The sequence below is a fragment of the Lissotriton helveticus genome, chromosome 3_1, assembly GCF_964261635.1.
Source record: "Lissotriton helveticus chromosome 3_1, aLisHel1.1, whole genome shotgun sequence".
NCBI classification, from domain to species: domain Eukaryota; kingdom Metazoa; phylum Chordata; class Amphibia; order Caudata; family Salamandridae; genus Lissotriton; species Lissotriton helveticus.
Window position 1 is genome coordinate 537,793,783 of NC_136061.1, and position 20,985 is coordinate 537,814,767.

The following is a 20,985-nucleotide window of genomic DNA, read 5'->3' on the forward strand; positions in this document are numbered from 1 at the left end:
ATCTGTTTTTTGTCTTCCTGATTAGTTGCTTTCCCCTCCGCCTTCTGGGCTGACTTGATTACTGTGCACTCGCCTTGTTTAGTGTTTGTTGTTTTTATGATTAGTATAAAATTGTTCTGTCCTGTCCTATGCTTCGAGCGATAATTGGTATATGTTCTGTGCCTAGCCACGGGAATGATCGTTTGCTATTTATGTTGTGCGTTGCAATTAGCGGCCAGCCCGTGTGGTTGTAGGCCCATCTTTGTAACTCTTATTTTATTGCTCAATAAAAGTCTTTAATTAAAAAAATAAAAATAAAAAAAAATAGTAGAGCTGCTATCCCTGGTAATGAACGTCGGGGCATAAGGGGAGTTAGGGTTATACCCTATTCTCATGGCGTCAGCAAGGTCAAATTCGTTTAATATTTTAGACAGTTCCGAACCCCTGCGTTCCGCTGCATCAGAATAGGTCTGATTTTCAGACCCATGACTCTCTGTTAGTTTGGCATTAAAATCACCCCCTATTAAAATACCTGACTCGGTGTCTGCTGATAGGGAACATTCCAATTTGCTTAAAACCTTTGATAATGCCAAAAGATTCTTGTTCGGTACATAATAAAAATCATTATTATAAAAGTTAATTAAATAAACTGTGGTCTTTGACTTTGACTTATATTCAAGAATTTGAATATTGGGGTTATCGGGGTTATCACTCTGCAGGTCTCTAATTGTACCATCTGCCAAGATCTTAATCCCAATGAATAGACCGCCCACTGCTCGGCCAAAACTGGGTTTAGGTGATGTTAAACTAAAACAGTGGTAGCCCTCTATATACAGATTCCCAACAGCCCATGTTTCTTGGAACATAAGAATGTCCACATCATTAATTATCTCAATCCATGCAGGGTCCAATAACTTAGATTCCAGTCCTGCAACATTCCAGCTTAGAATTGATAGACCGTGAGTATTACAACATTTGCCTGGCCTACCCCCAGTACTCCCTGTTTTATCATGGATTGTGTTGACAACAACAAGCAAAATACTGTTAGCGGGCATGATTTCCATAATTTCCACAGGCCCATACAGATCCTGACAGTCTACAGCTAGTGCTGGATGTCCCTCTTGTTTACTGACTGTGGCTTGGCTATGAGTATTATTATTAGCCATTGTGTCCAGTCAGTCCTGCTCATCTAGATTGGAAAAATATTCAAACCGATTATATGTAGGAATGTTAAATGTTGACCTGGCTTCAATTATCGGTGTGAACTGATGGGGGTCAGGGACTGGGTAAGACCTATCTCTATAATTGTATTGGTACATAGTTGAGAATTGCGGGTGGTGCGAGGGGTGGGAAAAAGGTACTGACATTGGGATCTGGTTCCAACAGTTGCGGCCATTCAAATGACCAAAATCCTGATTTTGGGAAAAAAGCGGTGATGTAATCCTTGCACCAAAATTCAAATCCTGATAAGAAGTTGTGGGGTGATTCACCATAACTTGTTTTGGGGGTATCAAGTGTCTATAAAAATAGCCTAGTGGAAGGAGTGTAGTATTGAATTCCCATGGTGAGGGTAATGGGGCACTTGCTAGTGTTTTCTCTGCCCATTGGGGATTCTTAAAATTTATTGTAACACAGTCACCCTCAAACTTTTTCCTGAGTGGGCCTATCCAGCCCACTCTCTGGGTATTAATGATCTCCCTTGCACCTTCTATAGGAAAATTGCAATTTGCAATTAACCAATGTAAGGTTTTGTTTTTAAGGGATGTGGGAGTTCCCTCTTGGTCCTTCCTTAATTTAGAAACGTTTACTAGAACCAGCACATAAGCCCCGCATTCTGGTGGAAGGTTAATACGGGAAGGAGCTTGTCTAGTTGTTTTTTGTGGCGGTTGGACCATGGGGGAACTACTTGCAGGATTCAGAAATTGACCCACAGTGGGCCCATTCAATTGTTTAATGTTCTGATCCTTCCTTATAACTGAGGCTACATTATTAGTATTAGAATTGGCTATTGGCTGGCTAGCAATTGTCCCTTTAGGTGGGACTGATGGGGGTTAAGGTACAGTGTTTATATTAGTAGTTGGTGCTTGTGAGGTGGTGCCTACTATTTTGATGGAAGTAGGTTTGGTTGCCCCATTTACAGCACTGTCTTTAGATAGACTCTTGATGGGGATACTTAATTCGGCTATTTGCTTTTCTATCCGAGTGAGCCTACTTTCAATAGGGGACAGATAGATACTAAGTAGCTCACCCAATTTTGCCAACATGCAATCGTTTACAGTTTCAGTGTTATCATCAGTTTTACCATCCTTAACTGATGTCCCACCTTGCTGCTCCTCCTCTCTTTCATCATCCCCTCTTTCATCACCCTCAATAGTCTCCTTTGTCCTACTCATATTTTGATATGAGTTGGAGTTTATACCTTTCCCAGTTTCCCTTTGGGGCAAGACATGTTTTCTGACCTTTAGAGACCGGGGCTTGGGTGCATGTTGTTTTTGTTTTTGGATGGCACCCTCACGTCTGCCTCTTAATTGCCTCGTGTTGTCTGCTAATATAACTTCAGGGGTAGGGTTAATATGCAAGTCTGGGGTCTTCTCCAAGTCCATGCTAATATCTGTATCAGAGTCTCTCAGGGGAATTGAGGCAGATAAGTTTACCTCACTTGGGATGCTATGAATATCAGCGCATGTATTTATTAAAGGTCTAATATTGATAGGCATAACCTGGGTAGGTGTGGTAGCGGAAGCAATAAGACCAAGGGATGAACGTTTTGCATGGGCCAGATCTTGTGAGACCCTACGTTCTAAAAGAGAAATACCTTGGTTTATAGCATCGTTGGCCTTAATTATGAAGTTATCAATAGGGCCAGTTACTGAACCACTCCCGGCAGCTGCTGTTCTACTGTGACTGCCCCTTGGAGACATAATAGTGATGGCAGGTAATGTACTAAACCTATCACAAAATGGGGTCAAGTGTCAGATCTATTAGGCACTTCAATAAACAAATACGTGGGGCAAAATGTAAGTTGCCACACAAACTACAAAGCAAAGCAGAACAGATAACTATATATCAATATGTTAGTGCTCCCAACGAAAGTGTAGAACAATAGAGTCATTAATCCTCAGTACATCTGCCCGGGCGCATGATCAGGTAACAATCAGGTACCTTGGAATGAAAATGTTAGGGGGCTACGTCCGTCCCGTTCTCCTTCGGCCTCTGAGGGCCACAGAGGGCCCGCCCTTTGCCCGGGCTTAGCCCGGCGTCCCGCCGCGTCCCGCGAGGCGGGGTCCCTGGCGTCTTTATGCGCCTCCTGGCGCTTTGGTGGCGTCACTGGGAGCGCGCCGCCGCAGAGGCTGCCAGGATTAGCAGTCCCGGGGCAGCTGCGCTGCTTGCAATGGTGTCCTCGTGTTCCCCCGCTCAAAGTGACTCTTGGCGGTGGACTCGGCGTGCAAAGCCTCCCCTGTCTGCTGCCAAACCGGCTGGTAAGTTCCCCCAGTGCTCGCCGGGTCTCTGGCGTCTTTATGCGCCTCCTGGCGCTTTGGTGGCGTCACTGGGAGCGCGCCGCCGCAGAGGCTGCCGGGATTAGCAGTCCCTGGGCGGCTGCGCTGCTTGCAATGGTGTCCTCGTGTTCCCCCGCTCAAAGTGACTCTTGGCGGTGGACTCGGCGTGCAAAGCCTCCCCTGTCTGCTGCCAAACCGGCTGGTAAGTTCCCCATCATACAAATTGATTCCACGGCTCCTTAGCCAAAGACAGTCCTTTGAGACCCCATCTCCCTATGTTTTTCATTGTAGAATTTCAAGGAGCGCGCACAGGCCCAAGACACGACGGTACAGACGTTGACCGCCATCTGATGTAGGTATCTCCTGCATTCTCTTCTCCATTTTTCAGACAGCTCACCACACAGTAATTTAATTACAGCGTTCTCATTATTTAATAGGCTCTCTATTCGCTGTCCTGACGACGACCCCAACATGAGGCATGAATAACCCTTAAGAGCACATGGGGGTCGAAACGTAGACTACGCCAACCGACACACATCATAGGATTTAAAGAAAAAATGGACTTAACCTATGCGTGATGTAATTTGGGAACATTGACAATATCTTGAGTGTAAAGGCGTCTCTGATTTTAACGCGATGTTGCTAATGTCACACCACCTTTACCCAGTCCCTCACAACCTCGTGCACTTCCCTTCCCTTTTTCACTGAGAGCACTTTAAATGTAATGAATTTACAATTACTTTGAATATTGTTGAATATATGTGATCCAATATCTTGAACAAACCACAGAAATAATCGATTGCAGAAATAAATGCAATTTGAATTTGAACATTGTACATTTCAACCTTTAAATTGTTCAGTTATATTTAGCAAAACAAATGTGTGGTATTTGTCTGTATGGAGCAATACAGAATAACCTGTAAATTAATTGATTTCTAACTCGGACCACTTCTTATTTGAACTGTGAAGTAAAGAAGGGCTGGCACCTCTGTGCCCTCTCCTGTCCCACTCGGGGACTCTGATTCAAAGATGCGCCAAATGTTGCAGCTTCCCACTGTCAGGTGGACCAGCTGGGAAAAGAAATCCGCACTGGCACCACTGTGCCTCTTCTGTCCCCCTCAGGGACTCTACAACCAAAATGCCCCGTAAGGCGCTAACACGGGCACTCATTGTGCCCTCAGGAGTCCTCTCTGGGACTTGGGACGCACATGGGGCCAACGTTGCAGCTGTCTGTCACACCGGTACAGCTGTGAGCAAAAATGGACCACCAGCACTTGAGCACGTTGGAGCCCCCCTCTGGGGGGCTCTCTAATTGAACTGTCTCCATCACTGCAACTGCCTTTTATCAAGCGGGGCAGCTGTAACACGAAGCAAAAACGGGGGAAGGCATGGGCAACACTGGCCCTCGGGATCCCCAATGGGCTCCCCAAAGACAAACACAAACATGCCCCCACGGTTGGAGCGGCTCGCAACAGGTGGTATGCTCATGGCATAGGCACTTACAATGTGCCAGGACAAGCCCTCACTTACCGGGCTCTTGACACGTCTTCTCCTCTCCTTGCTCCTCTTCCGGCACAGCCCAGCATGGGGTGGTCTCCCGCCTGGAGTCTGCCCTCACTTCATTGGTCACCCAGCGGTCCCCAGGCACTGGAAATGTGCCTTGCGGGTCCCGGCGACTGGGGACCTCTCTCCTCATGTCTCCAGACATTGCGGGGCTCTCTCCCCCTCACTTCACCCGGCCCACCTCCTGGGACCCGGAACTTTGTTTCCGAGCTCTTGGAGGCGGGTTTGCTCCCGTCCTCCTTTCCGCCCGCAGTTCGCTTCCGTTGCGCTTCCTCCGACAGGCCCCGTCCACAGTCAGGCGAGGATGCCTGACTTCCTGTATGGCGGCCTTACTTGCTCGGGCCGCGGCGGTGATTTCTCAGCCACAGAACGTGGGGCGGGCACCCGCCAAAGGTGCCTGAGAGTGGGGTGGGCTCCCGCTCTGGGCAAATAAGCAAAAGAACGCGGGGGTGGGCACCCGCAATAACCCATAAACATAACCTCTCAATTAGGGAGAATCCCCATGTCGGGATTCCCTCTGGTGACATCGCAGCTCAGCGCTGCCGAGCCCTTGTGCGCCTTTTCGAGGGGAATTTGAAATATAGCGCTTCCCAGGCGCTAGATGCTGCATAGAAATCTTTGAAGTCCTTAGAGGATAAAAAGCAGCCAAAGGTCCCTGGGGCATAGCTGGGCCCAGGGAGGAAAGCCCTCATGGCGGTTCCTCCTGGGCCCCAGCAGCAGCACACCCCAGCAGGATCAGGACCAGCACCAGACTGAACAACTTCATTGGGGTCACAGCCCCTCTACTTATACCACTAAATCCTTTGTCAGTAGTGCAGGGCATGGGGAAAATCGATGCAACTGGTTCAGTGGGGAATTGGAGCACTTTGTTTTGTAAGCTCCTCTTCCCCTTTGTCAGGTGGGGGCTAGGTGATCAGACACACCACAGGGAGCGGAGCCAGCATTCACTAGGGCAGGCACCATCCTATTGAGAGTCAGGGGATTACCCCTCCCAGTACTCCCAGCCCACATGTCCTATTCAGCCCACCACTGACTCACCCTGCCCCTCCTGGATCCGCACACACCTCCCAGCCCCTACCACTCACAGGTCAGACAGGCAATTCACATTAGGTAGGTAGACACATAGCACACAGAAATGCCAACTTCTAAAAGTGGCATTTCCCCAACATTCATAATAAATCTGTGCACACCATTGTGCAGCATTTATTCTCACAATTTCAAACATACTAAATTCGACCACGCTGCTCCTCCCATTCAGGAATTACCACTGACACACTTAGTCAGGGAATCTCCAATGCATTCCTATGGGAGGGCAGGCCAACCTTACCAAAGGCACCCAGACAGCGCTCGCACTTTACACTGAGCCACAGTGCTAAAGTGCCCAGAGGCTAAAAGCCACCAACACCATGTCAGAACTTAAGGCAAAAAAGTTTAGGGGTGAACCTGCCAAAAAGGGCCAAGTCCAACATTATCTGAATAAAACAAGACCAAAACGAGAAAAAACCACCACACACAAATCAAAATACCACTTTTAAAAGATTGAGCACGTTTTAGTCCATATAAATCAAGCAAGTGTTTCTTTAGCACAAAGGGCAAGATGTACAAAGCCATTTAGCATTTCCTAACGGGCCGAATGACTATGAGAGAGCTATTGGCTTTAGCAATGTATTTTAGCTGTGTTGTACACCAGTGTGGTGCTGTTCGGAATTAAAAGTTAGTGGAATGGGGTACATTGGAGTGAGGTAGATTGGGCTTTAGTGGAACTGGGTAGAGAGGGGTGGAACTGAGTGAGTTAGATTGGGGTAGAGTTGAGTGTGGTAGATTGGCGTGGAGTGTCTAGATTGGTGTATAGCAGTGTGGGGTAGATTAGATGGATTGGAGTTGGGTTGGAAGGAGCAGTGGGGTAGATTGTGATAGATTGGAGGGGGTAGATTGGATTGGAGTGGGGTAGATTGGAGTGAGTGCAGTGGGATAGATTGGAGTTGAGTGGGGTAGATTGTGGTAGATTGGAGTGGGTTAGAGTGGAGTGGGTAGATTGGAGTGGAGTAGGTTAAATTGGAATTGAGTTGGGAAATTGAAGTGGGGTACATTGGAGCGAAGTGGAGTAGATTGGGGTGGAGCAGGGTAGATTCGGGTGGACTGGGGTAGATTGGAGTGGAGTTGTGCAGATTGGAGTTGAGTGGGGTGGGGTGAATTGGTGTGGAGTAGGTTGGATTGGGTAGATTGGAATGGTATGGATTGGGGTAAATTAGAGTGGAGTAGGTTGAGTGGGGTAGACTGGGGTAGTTTGGAGTAGGGTAAAGTAGATTGGGGCAGACTGGAGTGGAGTGGGGTAGATTTAAGTGGGGTGGGGTAGATTGGAGTGGGGTATATAAGGTTAGGGAATACTGATCGGGGAAGGGTGGTGTCGATTGGGGTGGAGTGGGGTAGATTGGGGTGGATTGGGGTAGACTGGGATGGAGTGGGGTAGATTGGGATAGAGTTGTGCAGATTGGAGTTTGGTGGGGTGGATTGGTGTGGAGTAGGTTGGATTGGGGTAGATTGGAGTGGTATGGATTGGGGCAGATTAGAGTGGAGTAGGTTGGAGTGGGTTAGACTGGGGTAGTTTGGTGGAGGGTAGAGTAGATTGGGGGCAGAGTGTAGTGGATTTAAGTGGGGTGGGGTAGATTGGAGGGGGTATAGTGGTGGTTGGGATATATTGAAGTGGGGAAGGGTGGTGTAGATTAGAGTGGGGTGGAATTGGGGTGGAGGGGGCTAGATTGGAGTGAAGTGGGGTAGATTGGAGTGGAGTGGGCGGATTCAGGAAGAGTGGAGTGTCGCAGATTGGGTAGATGAGAGTGAGGTAGATTTAACTGGGGTTGAGTAGATTGGAGTGGGATATATTGGAGTGGGGTGGGATAGATTGGAGTGGAGTGGATTGGAGTGGGGTGGGGAGTAGGTTGTGGTAGATTGGAGTGGGGTGGATTGGGATAGATTGGGTTAGACTGGAGTGGGGTCGATTGGAGTAGATTAGAAATGAGTGGGGTAGAGTTGATTGGAGTGGGGTAGATTCAGGTAGACTGGAGTGGAGTGGGGTAGATTGAGGTAGATTGTAGTTGGGTAGATTGGAGTGGTATAGGTTGGTGTAGATTTCGGGTGGAGTGGGCTAGACCGGTTTGGATTGGGATGGATTGGGGTAGATTGGAGTGGAGTGGGGTAGATTGTGATAGATTGTAGTGGAGAATATTGGTGTAGATTGGAGTGATGCAGGTCAGATTGGGGTAGATTGGAGTGGATTAGGGTAGATTGGAGTGGAGTAGATTGGGGTAGATTGAGTGAAGTGAGGCACATTGTAGTGGATTGGGTAGATTGAAGTGGAGTGGGGTAGACTGAGGTGCAGTGTGATAGATTAGGTGGAGTAGAGTTGGGTAGATTGGAGTGGAGTAGGGTAAACTGGAGAGGTGTGGAGTGGAGTGGTGTAGACTCGTGGAGTGGCGTATTGTACATTGGAGGAGCATGGCATACAGTGGAAAGGCATAGTGGAGTAGAGTGTTGTAGAGTGGAGTGGCGTAAAGTGGTGTGGGCAGTTTGGAGTATGCATGGTGTGGTAGTGCACTGCCATTACAGATAAAACATTTTCAATTGAAATGACCATTACATTTGCCCAGACTTACAGCTTTACAGCGCACAAATGATAATGTGTGGAATAGTCATCACCTTGTGTATTTATGTGTTTTGATCATATTCATATATTTGTTTCCACCACACTTTAGAATTACAAAAAAGTGCTTCATTTGTACTTTCCCAATCCCGATATATTCTGAAATATCAGCACAGTTCATTTTTGTTGTGAGCTGGAAAAAATAACATCCTGCAGCCTCTCCTCTCACATGAGAACCCAGCAGGACTGTCATATAAATTCTATTACTTTGAAGACAGAAAAAGAAAAGAGAAGACCAAGTTCCCTCGGAAGACAGAATCTGACATTTGACCTCTGTCTTTGAATGCACAGCAAATGTGATAAACTAACAACAAGTTTTAAAGGCTGGTTTACAGAAAGCGAGTACACCGGACAACACAGTAAACAAGGTATGCTCCACAAGAGGGACATAATCCATCTGGAAAGCCTAAAACAAATAAAGCCAGCAAATGGAAAGGAAGCAACTGTGAATTACAAACCACCAAGCCAGCAGAAAGCAATGGACGAAATGCATTCCCAGTATTAATCTGTGTGTACTAAAAAAGCAACCAAACCAGTTCTGAAATTAGGTTTCCTCGGTAGAGGAAGTTTGCTCCAAAATGTTAAGAATAGTTTGGGCAGCGACGGAGAACACTGTGCCAGATTGGTTGTGGAAGTGAGAATATGGAACTTATTTGTTCGAGACCCCCATTGTTGAGCTACATATTGGCAAGCACAAGGCTAGGAATAACAGGTGACGGCTACCCTTGAAGTAGTGGTATAGAACCGAAAAAAATAGCAAGGCTAAATGTGCCACATTTCTTATTTAAGACGATAAGATAAAAAAGTTGGAAGTGGCAACTGTTTTGTCTCGTTTTACTTTGAGCGGCCAGAAACTGATAGCCCCGGTTGGCATCCAAAGGTCATTCAAATTGATATAAACCAATGCCGATAACACATGTAAATCTGTGATAGTCCATTGGAAAACTGGCAGGGATAGAAATATGACTATTTGCCACATATGCTCATAATACACCTGATAAAGTTTCCAATGGGCTAGGGTGATATTTCTTGACGGTGAAAACAGAGGGTGGACCGGTCATACACCTTTAACCCTGTGCCATTGCACCTGCTATGCTGTTTATAGCTAAGCCCCTAACCATGTTTCCGTTTAAAAGTAAGATTGATTTACTTTTAAAAAACTGCTTTTTACAGTCGATAATGTGTAGGGATATCTATTTTTCACGCATTTTATCTCAAGCAAACTGTATGATGTTATTGGTCAGGGTTTGCATACAACTATTTATGACTTATTAAAATATTGTATATTACCTGCAGAGAATTGCTTACCTCAAAAAGCGGCAAATCATGGGCTAAAAACTTAGGAAGGTTTACATCGATGATGGATCGTAGTAGTAAAACCTCTTCATTTTCAGAAGGAAATTTCAGCTATTAAAAAAGAAAGCATCTTCATTAATGGTTAATGTCTAGGACCATTACGTTTAAAGTATATTGAAAAGAAACACCAGTCACATTCACCCAAGGACATTCGAACTTTCACATCTGCATCGATGACGCATAGAAATGGTATCACCGGTGAAGGGACCTTTTGTATACCAAATCTTTACAAATGTTCATCAATTCAGCACATAAACGCACTTAATTCTGCAAAATTACCCTGATGCTGTAACTACTATAGTCACCACAGCCATTGCTATATGTGGCATATATGAAATTATTCTATCGGTGCTTTGAATAGGAGTGTACTTGAAAATGTAAGTCTCTTAGTTGCCCTGTGTTGTATTCAAATAGTTTACATAAATCGAATACAGCCTCTCAACTGACATTCCCTATTTCTATATACAAAAAAACAATAACATTATAGTAAATACACCACAAACAGAAGGCAGAACAGTGTTACTTGTAATGTATTGCTGTGAATGAAAGGTGTGGGGGGACGGGCAGTGGCTTTGGTATATCTCCTGGTACTATACTGTACCTTTTTGAAGTATCTTAAGATCAAAAGAGGCATAACGTTCTATATGTAGAACTGTTGGCAAGAAATCAACATTGACTCTACCCAGCGCTGGGCCACCCATCTCCAAATTTGCCTTTCGGATCTCGGATTGCTTGAAGCATGGAACAAAAAAATTGACCAGGCTAGTTTTTGTAAAATTGCCAACTTAAATACAAAACTGAAGTCATTATTGGTAGACAAACAAACATTGACCCTACGACGCCATGCCTGGACCGTTATTTCTTCCTACCAACTTCAACAGCCCCAGGCTTACTTGGCAACACACTTTAGCCAACACTTAAAAAAGATTCTCATCAACCTCCGCATGGGCCTTCATGAGTCCAAGTACCTAAGACTCTCCTGGAAATCTCAAGACAACTGCCCAAAATGTAGACTCTGCGGTTACCAAAACGAATCTTTAATTCACTTATTTTGTGTGTGCCCATTCCTCATGGTAGCCAGAAAACAGTTTTTACGGGACATATTAAACAAAATGAACATAAGAACATGTCGCCAGGCCGTTATAATTTGGCTGGGAGGTTGATCACCAATCCTGACTTGTAGGGGTCTTAAATTTATGATTGAGATTGGAAAGCAGCTACAGGCCCGTGCATGATCTTGTTACATATTGTCTGAGGCTACTCCCTCATAACGTTCGCGACGGGACCCGGCAAAGTTTTAACCTTTTTTTAATTTTTAATTTTGATATTAACTCTTGTTTTAGCAATTTCATGAAATTTGTTATGTGTATTTAGGCCAATTGTACCTCTGCTATTGTAAGGATTTTTATTAATTCAACAATACAAAAATTCTGAATTCTGATTCAATATGTAGAATTATAATAGCCCAAGAATGGGAAAACGCTTTGGAATTCGTGCCTGTGCACTGTTTACTGAATGTTTTTCCACATTCCACCTGGGTACGTTGCCAGAATTTTCCTGGTGAAATGTGCATTGCGTATGGAACTAGAAAGGTGATATTCCCGTACCATTCTGAGTCCTGAATCACCAGCAAACTCTATTTTTCAGCTGACATTCTAATAATGAGGAAAGAAAAAAGACAGGTGGGCATATGTATTTGTATGTGCGCCTGTAAGAAATTGGGTTACATGTTGAGGGGATGAAACCCTCCTCCATTAGAAACCACAATTCTTGTCAGGGTGAAACACTGACCAACTCTAAATTAACCTGTCCGTAATCATCTGGTAGCATGGCACATAAGCAGTCAGTCTTAATTTAGAGGCATGTGTAAAGTATGTATGCACACACAAACAGTAAACAAAGTGAAATCACAACACAATAAAAATGTTAAACCAATTTAGAAAAATATAGCAAAATGTAATAAATTATTTGAGACCAAAACAACAAAGATTCAATCAATAGAAGCAGAGATATGCAATTTTAATGATTTACGTGAAATAGTGCCTAAAAGCATAAAGCGATAGCTGTGGTTGTCTAGTCACGCCAGACTGGAACAAAGTCACAAGTTCAGGCCAACTTCGATGGTGCATGGACCAAATACAGCAACTAAGTTAGGCCAGCTAAAGAAAGTACCTTAAATCATCGTTGCGCTGAATTGCCAGATCCTGCGTAGAAGTTCCGAGAAGCTGCAGGCTTTGAGGCAAGGTCTTGCTTCAGAAATGTGTCACACAGTAGCAGTCCTGATAAAGCTATCGACGAGGCTTGTGATGCTAGGTACTACATCGTTGTCAAGTATGCCATAGATGAAGGCTTGCAATGTGAAGTTCTGTGTTGGGGATGCGTCATGTAGAGAAGTTTCTGAGTTTTTAGTTGCAAGGCGAGGTTTTGCACCTGGGATGCATCAAGCAGTGTCGGTTCCGATGCAGAGCTCTGCCTAGGACACCCCAGCTGGGATGGCAGAGCACCTTCAGGCCCACTTCCATGAGTCCAGTACTGGGGCGGCACCACTAGGGGGCGTGGGGGGGGAGACTCACAGCAGACAGAGTCCATGTGCTGGCGTCAAGGTGGTTGGAGCCTTTTCTGTACCTGAGGCTCTGATCAGGAGGCCAGCCAACTAGCCCTTGGAGTCACTATGGTAGTCCAGGGTTTAAGATGGAGGTACAGTCCTCTTCACTCAGGAAGCAGGGCAGCAGAGAAGTAGTCCTTCTTGCAGCAGAGCAGGACAGCAGTCGTTCTGAGTCTTCCACAGGTCAAGAGGTGTACTGAAGTGTTAGGTCTGAGAGTCCAAGATGTATACCTGATAACAGTTTTGAAGTAGGGGAAGGTTATGAAGTTTTCCACCCCAGGGGTGTTTGGAATTTTTTGCTTTCATGTCCTGGTCCCAGCTTGACACAAAAGACTAGTGTGCAACCCTTTGTGAGTGTATTGAGGTAGAGCCTTTGTGAGGTTCTGGTTGGATTGGTGACAGTCCTCTTCACCCAAGCAAGTTAGAGATGGCCAATCCTGCCAATACCTAGTCCCCCTTTGTCTGTCTGTGAGTAATACGCAAAGACCAGCTGCAAGCTACCCCTAGTCATGTGATGCAGGATACAAACTGCAGTCACCAAATGGTTGGGACAAGAAAATGCTACCTTTCTAAAGGTGTTACGCAGACAAATGGTGGATGGAATGCTGAATAGAATATACATTCACCCCCAGTGAAGAGATCTGGGTTAAATCCATCATTCTTTTGCTCACCATGTCACCCCAGTTTACACTCAGCCATATGCAAACCAGTCTTGACCCTGTGCCTAATGGGAACAGTCCAGACCGAACAGCAAACCAGGTCCTCACTGGACCGGAAACAAGCATCCTGGAGAGAATGTTTGAATCATTCAGCATTCTGTCCATTATTTTTTGCAGTTACACCTTTCTAAAGCTGGCATTTTCAAAATTGTGAGAAAAAATCCCTATTTACCATTAAAGAGGGTTTTACATTACAATTTTTTAGATACCAAACTAGAAATTTACACCTGCTCCTAATTGAAACTTATCACTTATTAATAGTAATAAGGTAACTCAATGTTATGCTATGGGAGAGGTAGGCCATGCAGCAGTCAAAACGAATGTAAGAGTTTTTTCACTACCAGGACACGTAAAATGTAAAAGTGCATGCCTAGCTTTTTAATACAATTCACCCTTCCCTCTTGGCTGTTTAGACCCTATCCTGGAGATGACTTCTATGTATTAAAAAAAAATGTTTAGGCCTCACAAAAGTTTTATTTTACCAGGTCGAAATGGTAGTTAAAAACTACACACAGAGGCTGCAATGGCAGGCCTGAGGCTTGCTTGACAAGCAACTTAAGTGGGTAGCACAATTAGTGCAGCAGGACAACTAGTAGCATTTACTTTACAGGCCCTGGGTACATATAGAACCCCTTTACTGGAGACCTGTAAGTAAATTAAATGTGCCAATTGGATGTAAGCCAATGTTGCCATAATTTAGGGAGTGAGCAATGGTTAGCAGCAGTAAAGTACACAGAATCCTAAGGCTAACAAAAAGGAGAAATAAGGCACATAATTTGGGGGAAGACCACCCTAAGGCTGACAAGTCTAACAGTGTCATTATTAGAAATATGTGGATTTGGCACATTAGAGAGTGCAAAGACATGGCACAGAATGACTTTTCAAAGAGGCAGGAGACTTACTAGAACCAATGCCCAAACAGAAATGAAATGTAAAGAAACACTCCAACATCACACATATAGTAGATACACATATCACATTTGTAGGGTATTGAATTCAAGAAGAACAATCTTAGTAGGAGAGCATCATCATCATTTTCCAAAATCAAACTATTATAAAGCTCATCTGAACTATTCAGCCTTGACAAGATCGCATGCCTTACACTGTCCAGACAGGGGTCAAAAACAAATAGACCACACTATGGAGGAGCCCATGAATATTGTAGACATGCAATGATAGAGAGCAAAGATGTGAAACTAGCTAAATAACTGAGCTGACTTTATTTCCTCTTTTGGTACATCTTGAAATGACAACGCAGCACAGCACATTACATCTTGACAACCTGGAGGTTGTGAATGGGAACAACAGTCAAGACACCTTCTGCTGGAGACACTCTTTCAATCACTTAATTTTGCATTAATATTTGTACCTCTTCTTGAGTGACCTTGTGTTGTAAAGATATGTTTTGAGGAGAAACGGAGGCAGAGGAGAGAGAGTGTCCTGTCTAGTAAAAATATACAAGACCCTATTTCCTGAGGTTGTTAAGTGACAATTCACAAACAGACCAAATTGAGCTCCTGCCCAATGACAAAAAGTGTTAAAAACACACGCAGCCAATAATGCAGTGGGTTCCGGTTTCTGTGCATAAAGATTCTGTATACTTGCTGCAAGAAAGGAATTCAGACTTAAAAACCAAGCGTACATGATGTGTTTTGCTTTGCTTGAGTATACCAAGTCCTTGCCAAAAAACACACTTTTGAAGTTTTGATAATAGCAAAAATTCCTGGCCCATTCAGTCAGTGATCCTATCCCCACATATATGGCAACCAAGTTGGGAGTTAACTCCAGCACATGTCATGTAATTTGCTGTCCCCTTCCAATTCTAAGTCAGTTTACAGAAGCCCAAGCTCTTCCAATACCACCAGGTCAAAACATAACAGGTGATCTAAATAATATAACAGACTGCAGAAAGCACTGGGGCATTTTAGGTCCTACCACCCCAAGGCAAAGGTATTTCAAATAAAAGGACCTCTCATTAATATGTTTGGCAGGGAAGAAAAGAGATTCTTTTTGGATCATTATATATTTTGCTTCTTGGATACAAAAATATGCTAGAACGGTACCAGGAGGTTGGTTAAGCTACAGCCACACGTATCATGACAATGGTATTTGTTATCTTTTTCTGATAATGAATAAAGGCATGAGACCTACAGTAACCATTAGGGAATCACCAAAATACTTATTAGGATCAAGATTATTCCAAATGTGTAAGCATCAGAAAGGTGACGTGGCCGACCACCGATGCTGTAGGATGAGGCTGGGTGGAAGCTCCCGCCCAGTGATCCCCCACCCAATGCTATCCTGATTCAATCTCTGGAACTAGGGTCTCCCAAAACCTTCAGGAGAACCCAGCATCTGTTACCTGGCTCATCCATGTTTGAACTTCTTCAAGGGGCAGCAAACTGTGGCTGACTACATTTTAACGGCCCTAGCATGCAGGTGAGATCAAAATGGCAACCATGCTCTCCTGAGCACTACGCTCTCAATGTGGCTTTTCTCAATGCACCCACCAGGTGGGCCTGGAGCACAAAATATCAGGACCAAGCCAAGCAGCTGCTGAGCGTTGATCGGAGCTGCAACATCCGTCGTGCACTGACTCCGGCGGGTCATAAGAGGCCAGCTACGTGAACCCCACCCCTGCGGTTCAGCCATACTGCCTCGGCTGTACGGCAGAAACCCCCTCTGATTCTCTGTGGAGGACAAGCTGAGCTGAGGCCTGCCCCGAGGTAAAGAGCACTATTGTTAACAAGCTCAGTCAGCGGGGTGTGAGGATTGCTGGTGAATTCCCGATGCCCTAGGGGCTTCTGTATTGCTTGTGGCTACCTTGTGGTCTGGTAATGCTAATGAATCTGAGAGACTGGAGAACTGGCTCTCGTGGCAGCAGGGTGCAGTAGGGCCTGACCGACACGGCCTTCATCTGGCCTACTGTGAGACCTATCTATATGTGTGTGCCCTGTCCCCACCTAAAATGCTAGACCAGACTGTACTCTTGAGTGGGGCAATCAAATTGTGGGCAGGACAATGAAAACTGGAGGGACTAGCTGAAGGATCATAACCATGGGGACCCCGACCTAAAGGCGGGCATCTGCAGAATTGCAGACTACTTGATAGAGCCTGAACACCTGGCCTAAGGCCTATTAGTTGGTGAGCAATTCCTTACCTGTTGGCTTGGCACTATCTGGGGAGTAGGTCTCTATGAGCCCTACTTGGACACTCAAACTTGACTCCTCAAAAACTATACTAGGAGCTGTGCAAACTTGGGGTACTGGCCCATATGGCGATGAAGGGTGAAACAATCTGACCGAGACCGGGTGAAACGATCTGACCGAGACTCTCTTTGCCTGGCCTGATTTGTAGCCCAGTCCCACACACACACAACCCACTCCCAACCCAGACAATGCATATGTGGCGCTTGAGCTAAGCCGGGCCCTTTCACAGCGCAGGCAAGAAGTGACCAACGCCCTGACCTACTGAGAAGCTACTGGACTTTCTGTAGTTTGAGATGCCTGAGGACACTGGCTGGGGACCCCAACATCAGGACTGAACTATATTGCACCAATATTTGCTTGGCGATGCCTGGGAGACTGCCCAAAGGCCCACTGACTAAGGAACAGTGCCCTGCCTCCTGAGATAAGGATGTTGAACCCTACTTAGGAGACTTGAACGTTGTTGACACATAGTCTGGGGGAGACATCCGGTTCCTTGTGCCTCCACCTTCTGTCATCTGCACAGGGAGCCCTCTGCACCGCACATGAGCCCCTCTCTGAATCATGATATCGCTGGGCCCTCACAATGAGAGCAGTAGCTTTCTCCCTGCGGTGCACGTTGTCCACCGCTTATTCTCAGACATGGGTAAAGTTACCAAAAGAAAAAAAGCCCTAGATGTGGTTACCCAGGTCTCGCCTAATATGACAGCCAGTGCACTCATGGTCCACACTCCACTCATGCAAGTGGGACCCCAAGAAGGGCCCACACTACAGGATATTCTACAGGCCATCACTGCATCTAGAGAGGTGCTAGAAACGAAGATTGACACATTGGGGGGCAGATCTGAGCTTCCTTAAGCATGATCATCACTACTTAGCAGAGAAGGTCACAACAACAGAGCGACTAGTGGTGGATCTCCCCTCGGACGTGGAGGAGATGAGGGAAAGGCTCACACACATGGTGAGTAAAGTGCAGACCATGGAGATCAGAGTGGAGGATGCTGAAAATAGGCCCCGGAGTAATAATGTTCAGGTGATTGGGCTCCCCAAGCACATTGAAGGATCCAGCATGCTAACTTATCTAGAACAATGGTTGAATGAAGAGGTGGCCCCGGAAGGACTGTCACCATTCTATGCCCTTAAGGCGGCACACAGGGTTCCAGCATGCCCCCATCTGCAGGGCACACCCCCATGACCAGTGGTAGGCATACTTCTGTATTATAAAGACTGTAACCACATACTAGAGCAAGCCAGGAAAAAGGGGAAACCCAGATAGATAACAGCAAAGTCATGATATTCCTAGATTTCACAAGGGCAATGCAAAAGCAGTCCTCTTCCTTTATTGGGTCTAAATGTTGCCTCCGCCACCTGGCCATGCTATTTCCAACCAGACTGTGAGTAGCAACAATAGAGGTAGTGCAGTTTTTCTGGACTCCGCCGGAAGTGTGGGACTGGCTTGAGTCTCATTCACATGCTGACCCCAATTAGGAGTCCCTGCGACACATGCCCTACAATAAAAGACTGCAAAGCAAAAATGAAGGTGCCCCTGAAATGACTCCCTTGGGGGAGGAGACCCAACGAACAAGTTACTTACCTTCGGTAACGCTTTTTCTGGTAGATACTATATCTGCCTGTGGATTCCTCACCTTGTGAATATCCCCTTGCATCAGCAACATTCGGAAATTCTTTTTGTAGCTTCGCGCCGACGTGGATCCGGACGTCACAGAGGCACGGCACCGCACGTGACCTCGCTGACGTCACCAGCGCCTATAACAGCCCACGCCGGCGTGATGACATCAGTTCCGCCCTTTTTTCCGTGCCATCGAGGCACACGGACGGACCGATGATAGTAGAAGTACACACAGTATACATAGTACAGAAACCAAGGTAACACACACAGTGTGAAGCAAATGCAATAACAACATTTGAAATAAACATTTCCATGACAATAAAATAATACATCATAGAAACTCTGGCATAGAAGAGTGGACAACGGGGAGGCGGGTGGGTCAGTGAGGAATCCACAGGCAGATATAGTATCTACCAGAAAAAGCGTTACCGAAGGTAAGTAACTTGTTCTTCTGATAGATACATCTGCCGTGTGGATTCCTCACCTTGTGAATAGAGTCCCACAGCAGTCCCCACTCCCGGAGGAGGGTGTCCACTCTGCTATACCAGGAAATCATGGAGGACAGAGCGCGCGAAGTGGCCGTCCCTCCTCACCTCGGTATCCAAGCAGTAGTGCTTCGCGAAAGTGTGGAGGGAGGCCCAAGTCGCGGCTCTGCAAATGTCCTCAACAGGAACACCTCTAGACAAAGCAGATGTTGCAGACTTTGCTCTAGTCGAATGTGCTCTAATACCCTCTGGAGGGTCCTTACCAGCCAAAGAGTAGCAGATCTTAATGCAGAGCACGATCCACCTCGACAGAGTCCTCTTATGGACCGCTCTTCCTTTCTTGCAGCCAGCAAAGCCAACGAAGAGCTGGTCGTCCATTCGACAGTCTTTAGTCCTGTCCAAGTAGAAAGACACCGCCCTCTTGGGGTCAAGACGGTGTAATCTCTCCTCCTCCTTGGAAGGGTGAGGGGGAGGATAAAAGGTAGGAAGGGTAATGGATTGACCAAGGTGGAAAGGAGTCACCACCTTAGGCAGAAAAGCAGCCCTGGTCCTAAGAACCATTCGTTCAGCATGAATGGTCAGGAATGGGGGCTTGGAACTAAGAGCTTGAAGCTCACTTACCCTCCTTGCCGAGGTGATTGCAACGAGAAAAACCGTTTTCAAGGTCAGAAGCCTCATGGGACACTTGTGAAGAGGCTCAAAGGGAGCCCCCATCAAAAATGTCAAAACTAGATTCAAATCCCACTGAGGCACAACAAAGGGTGTAGGAGGGAACCTATTAGGAAGGCCCTTCAAAAACCTTAAAACAATGGGAGACTTAAAAAGAGAAGGCTGGTCAGGCATACAGATAAACGCCGACAGCGCAGACAGATAACCCTTCACCGTGGCAACAGCAAGCCCCTGCTGGGCCAGGGAAAGGGCAAACTGGAGCACATCAGATAAATGGGACCTCAAAGGGTCTATAGATTTCTCCCTGCACCAAACAACAAATTTAGACCACCTATAAGAATAGATGGACTTAGTGGAGTCACGCCTGGCTGACAAAATGACATCCACCACATCGTGAGGGAGAGAAAAAGAAATCAGGTTGCCCCGTTCAATCTCCAGGCATGAAGGTGTAAGGTCTGGAGGTGGGGGTGTAGAACCTGCCCCTCCATCTGAGAGAGGAGATCTGCCCTGTGAGGGAGACGGAGCGGCGGGTGAGAGGAGAGGTGGAGAAGGTCTGAATACCACACCCTTCTTGGCCAATCCGGGGCGATCAATATGACTTGGGCCCGGTCTTGGCGAATTTTCCTCAGAACCCGAGGAATCAAGGGTATGGGAGGAAACGCGTAAAGGAGTTGACTTTTCCAACTCAACTGAAACGCGTCCCCCAAGGCTCCTTGCATCGGATACTGGAGACTGCAGAATGACAGGCAGTGAGCATTCTCGTGAGTGGCGAACAGGTCCACCCGAGGTGTCCCCCACATCCGAAAGATGTCGTGAACCACCTCCGGGTGAAGCCTCCACTCGTGATCGGCAGAGAACTGCCGACTGAGACTGTCTGCACGAACGTTCAGAACCCCGGCCAGATGATTTGCCATCAGACAAATCTGATGGTCCTGAACCCAGGACCAGAGCCGCAGAGCCTCTCTGCAGAGACACTGCGACCCCACTCCTCCCTGCTTGTTGATGTACCACATCGCGGTCGTGTTGTCCGTCAGGATCTGGACTGACTGACCGCGAAGGGAAGGGAGGAAGGCCTTGAGCGCCAAACGTATCGCCCGCAATTCTAGAAGGTTGATGTGAAGCAACCTTTCCTCTGGAGACCAAAGACCCTTGACCTCCAGGTCTCCCAGATGAGCACCCCACCCGAGAGTGGATGCATCCGTTATCACTGTGGCCATCGATGGAGGAAGTTGAAAAGGCTTTCCTTGTGACAGATTGCCTTCCACGCTCCACCAAGACAGATCCGCTGCAGCTTCTCTGGAGATCCTCACTGACTCCCCGAGATCTCCGTTGTGCTGATACCACTGCCTGCGGAGGCACCACTGGAGTGCCCTCATGTGCCAGCGTGCATGGTTGACCAACAGAATGCATGAAGCCATCAGACCGAGTAGGCGAAGGACCTTCAGAACTGGAACGACCGCTCCATTGTAAAATAAAGGAATCATCTCCCGTATGTCGCGAATTCTTTGAGGGGGAGGGAATGCACGACATACGGTTGTGTCCAGTACCGCACCTATGAACAGGTTGCGCTGTGAGG

The 20,985-nt window shown here is 46.4% G+C and overlaps 1 protein-coding gene across 1 annotated transcript in view; it reads right to left on the minus strand.

Moving 5' to 3' along the window:
- Positions 1-20,985, minus strand: part of DNAH7 (dynein axonemal heavy chain 7) — a 2,019,015-nt gene that overhangs the window by 1,297,701 nt on the left and 700,329 nt on the right. The window contains exon 28 of the mRNA XM_078680414.1: positions 10,048-10,146. Within this exon, the coding sequence (XP_078536540.1) occupies positions 10,048-10,146 (99 nt within the window). The remainder of the gene's footprint in view (positions 1-10,047; positions 10,147-20,985) is intronic.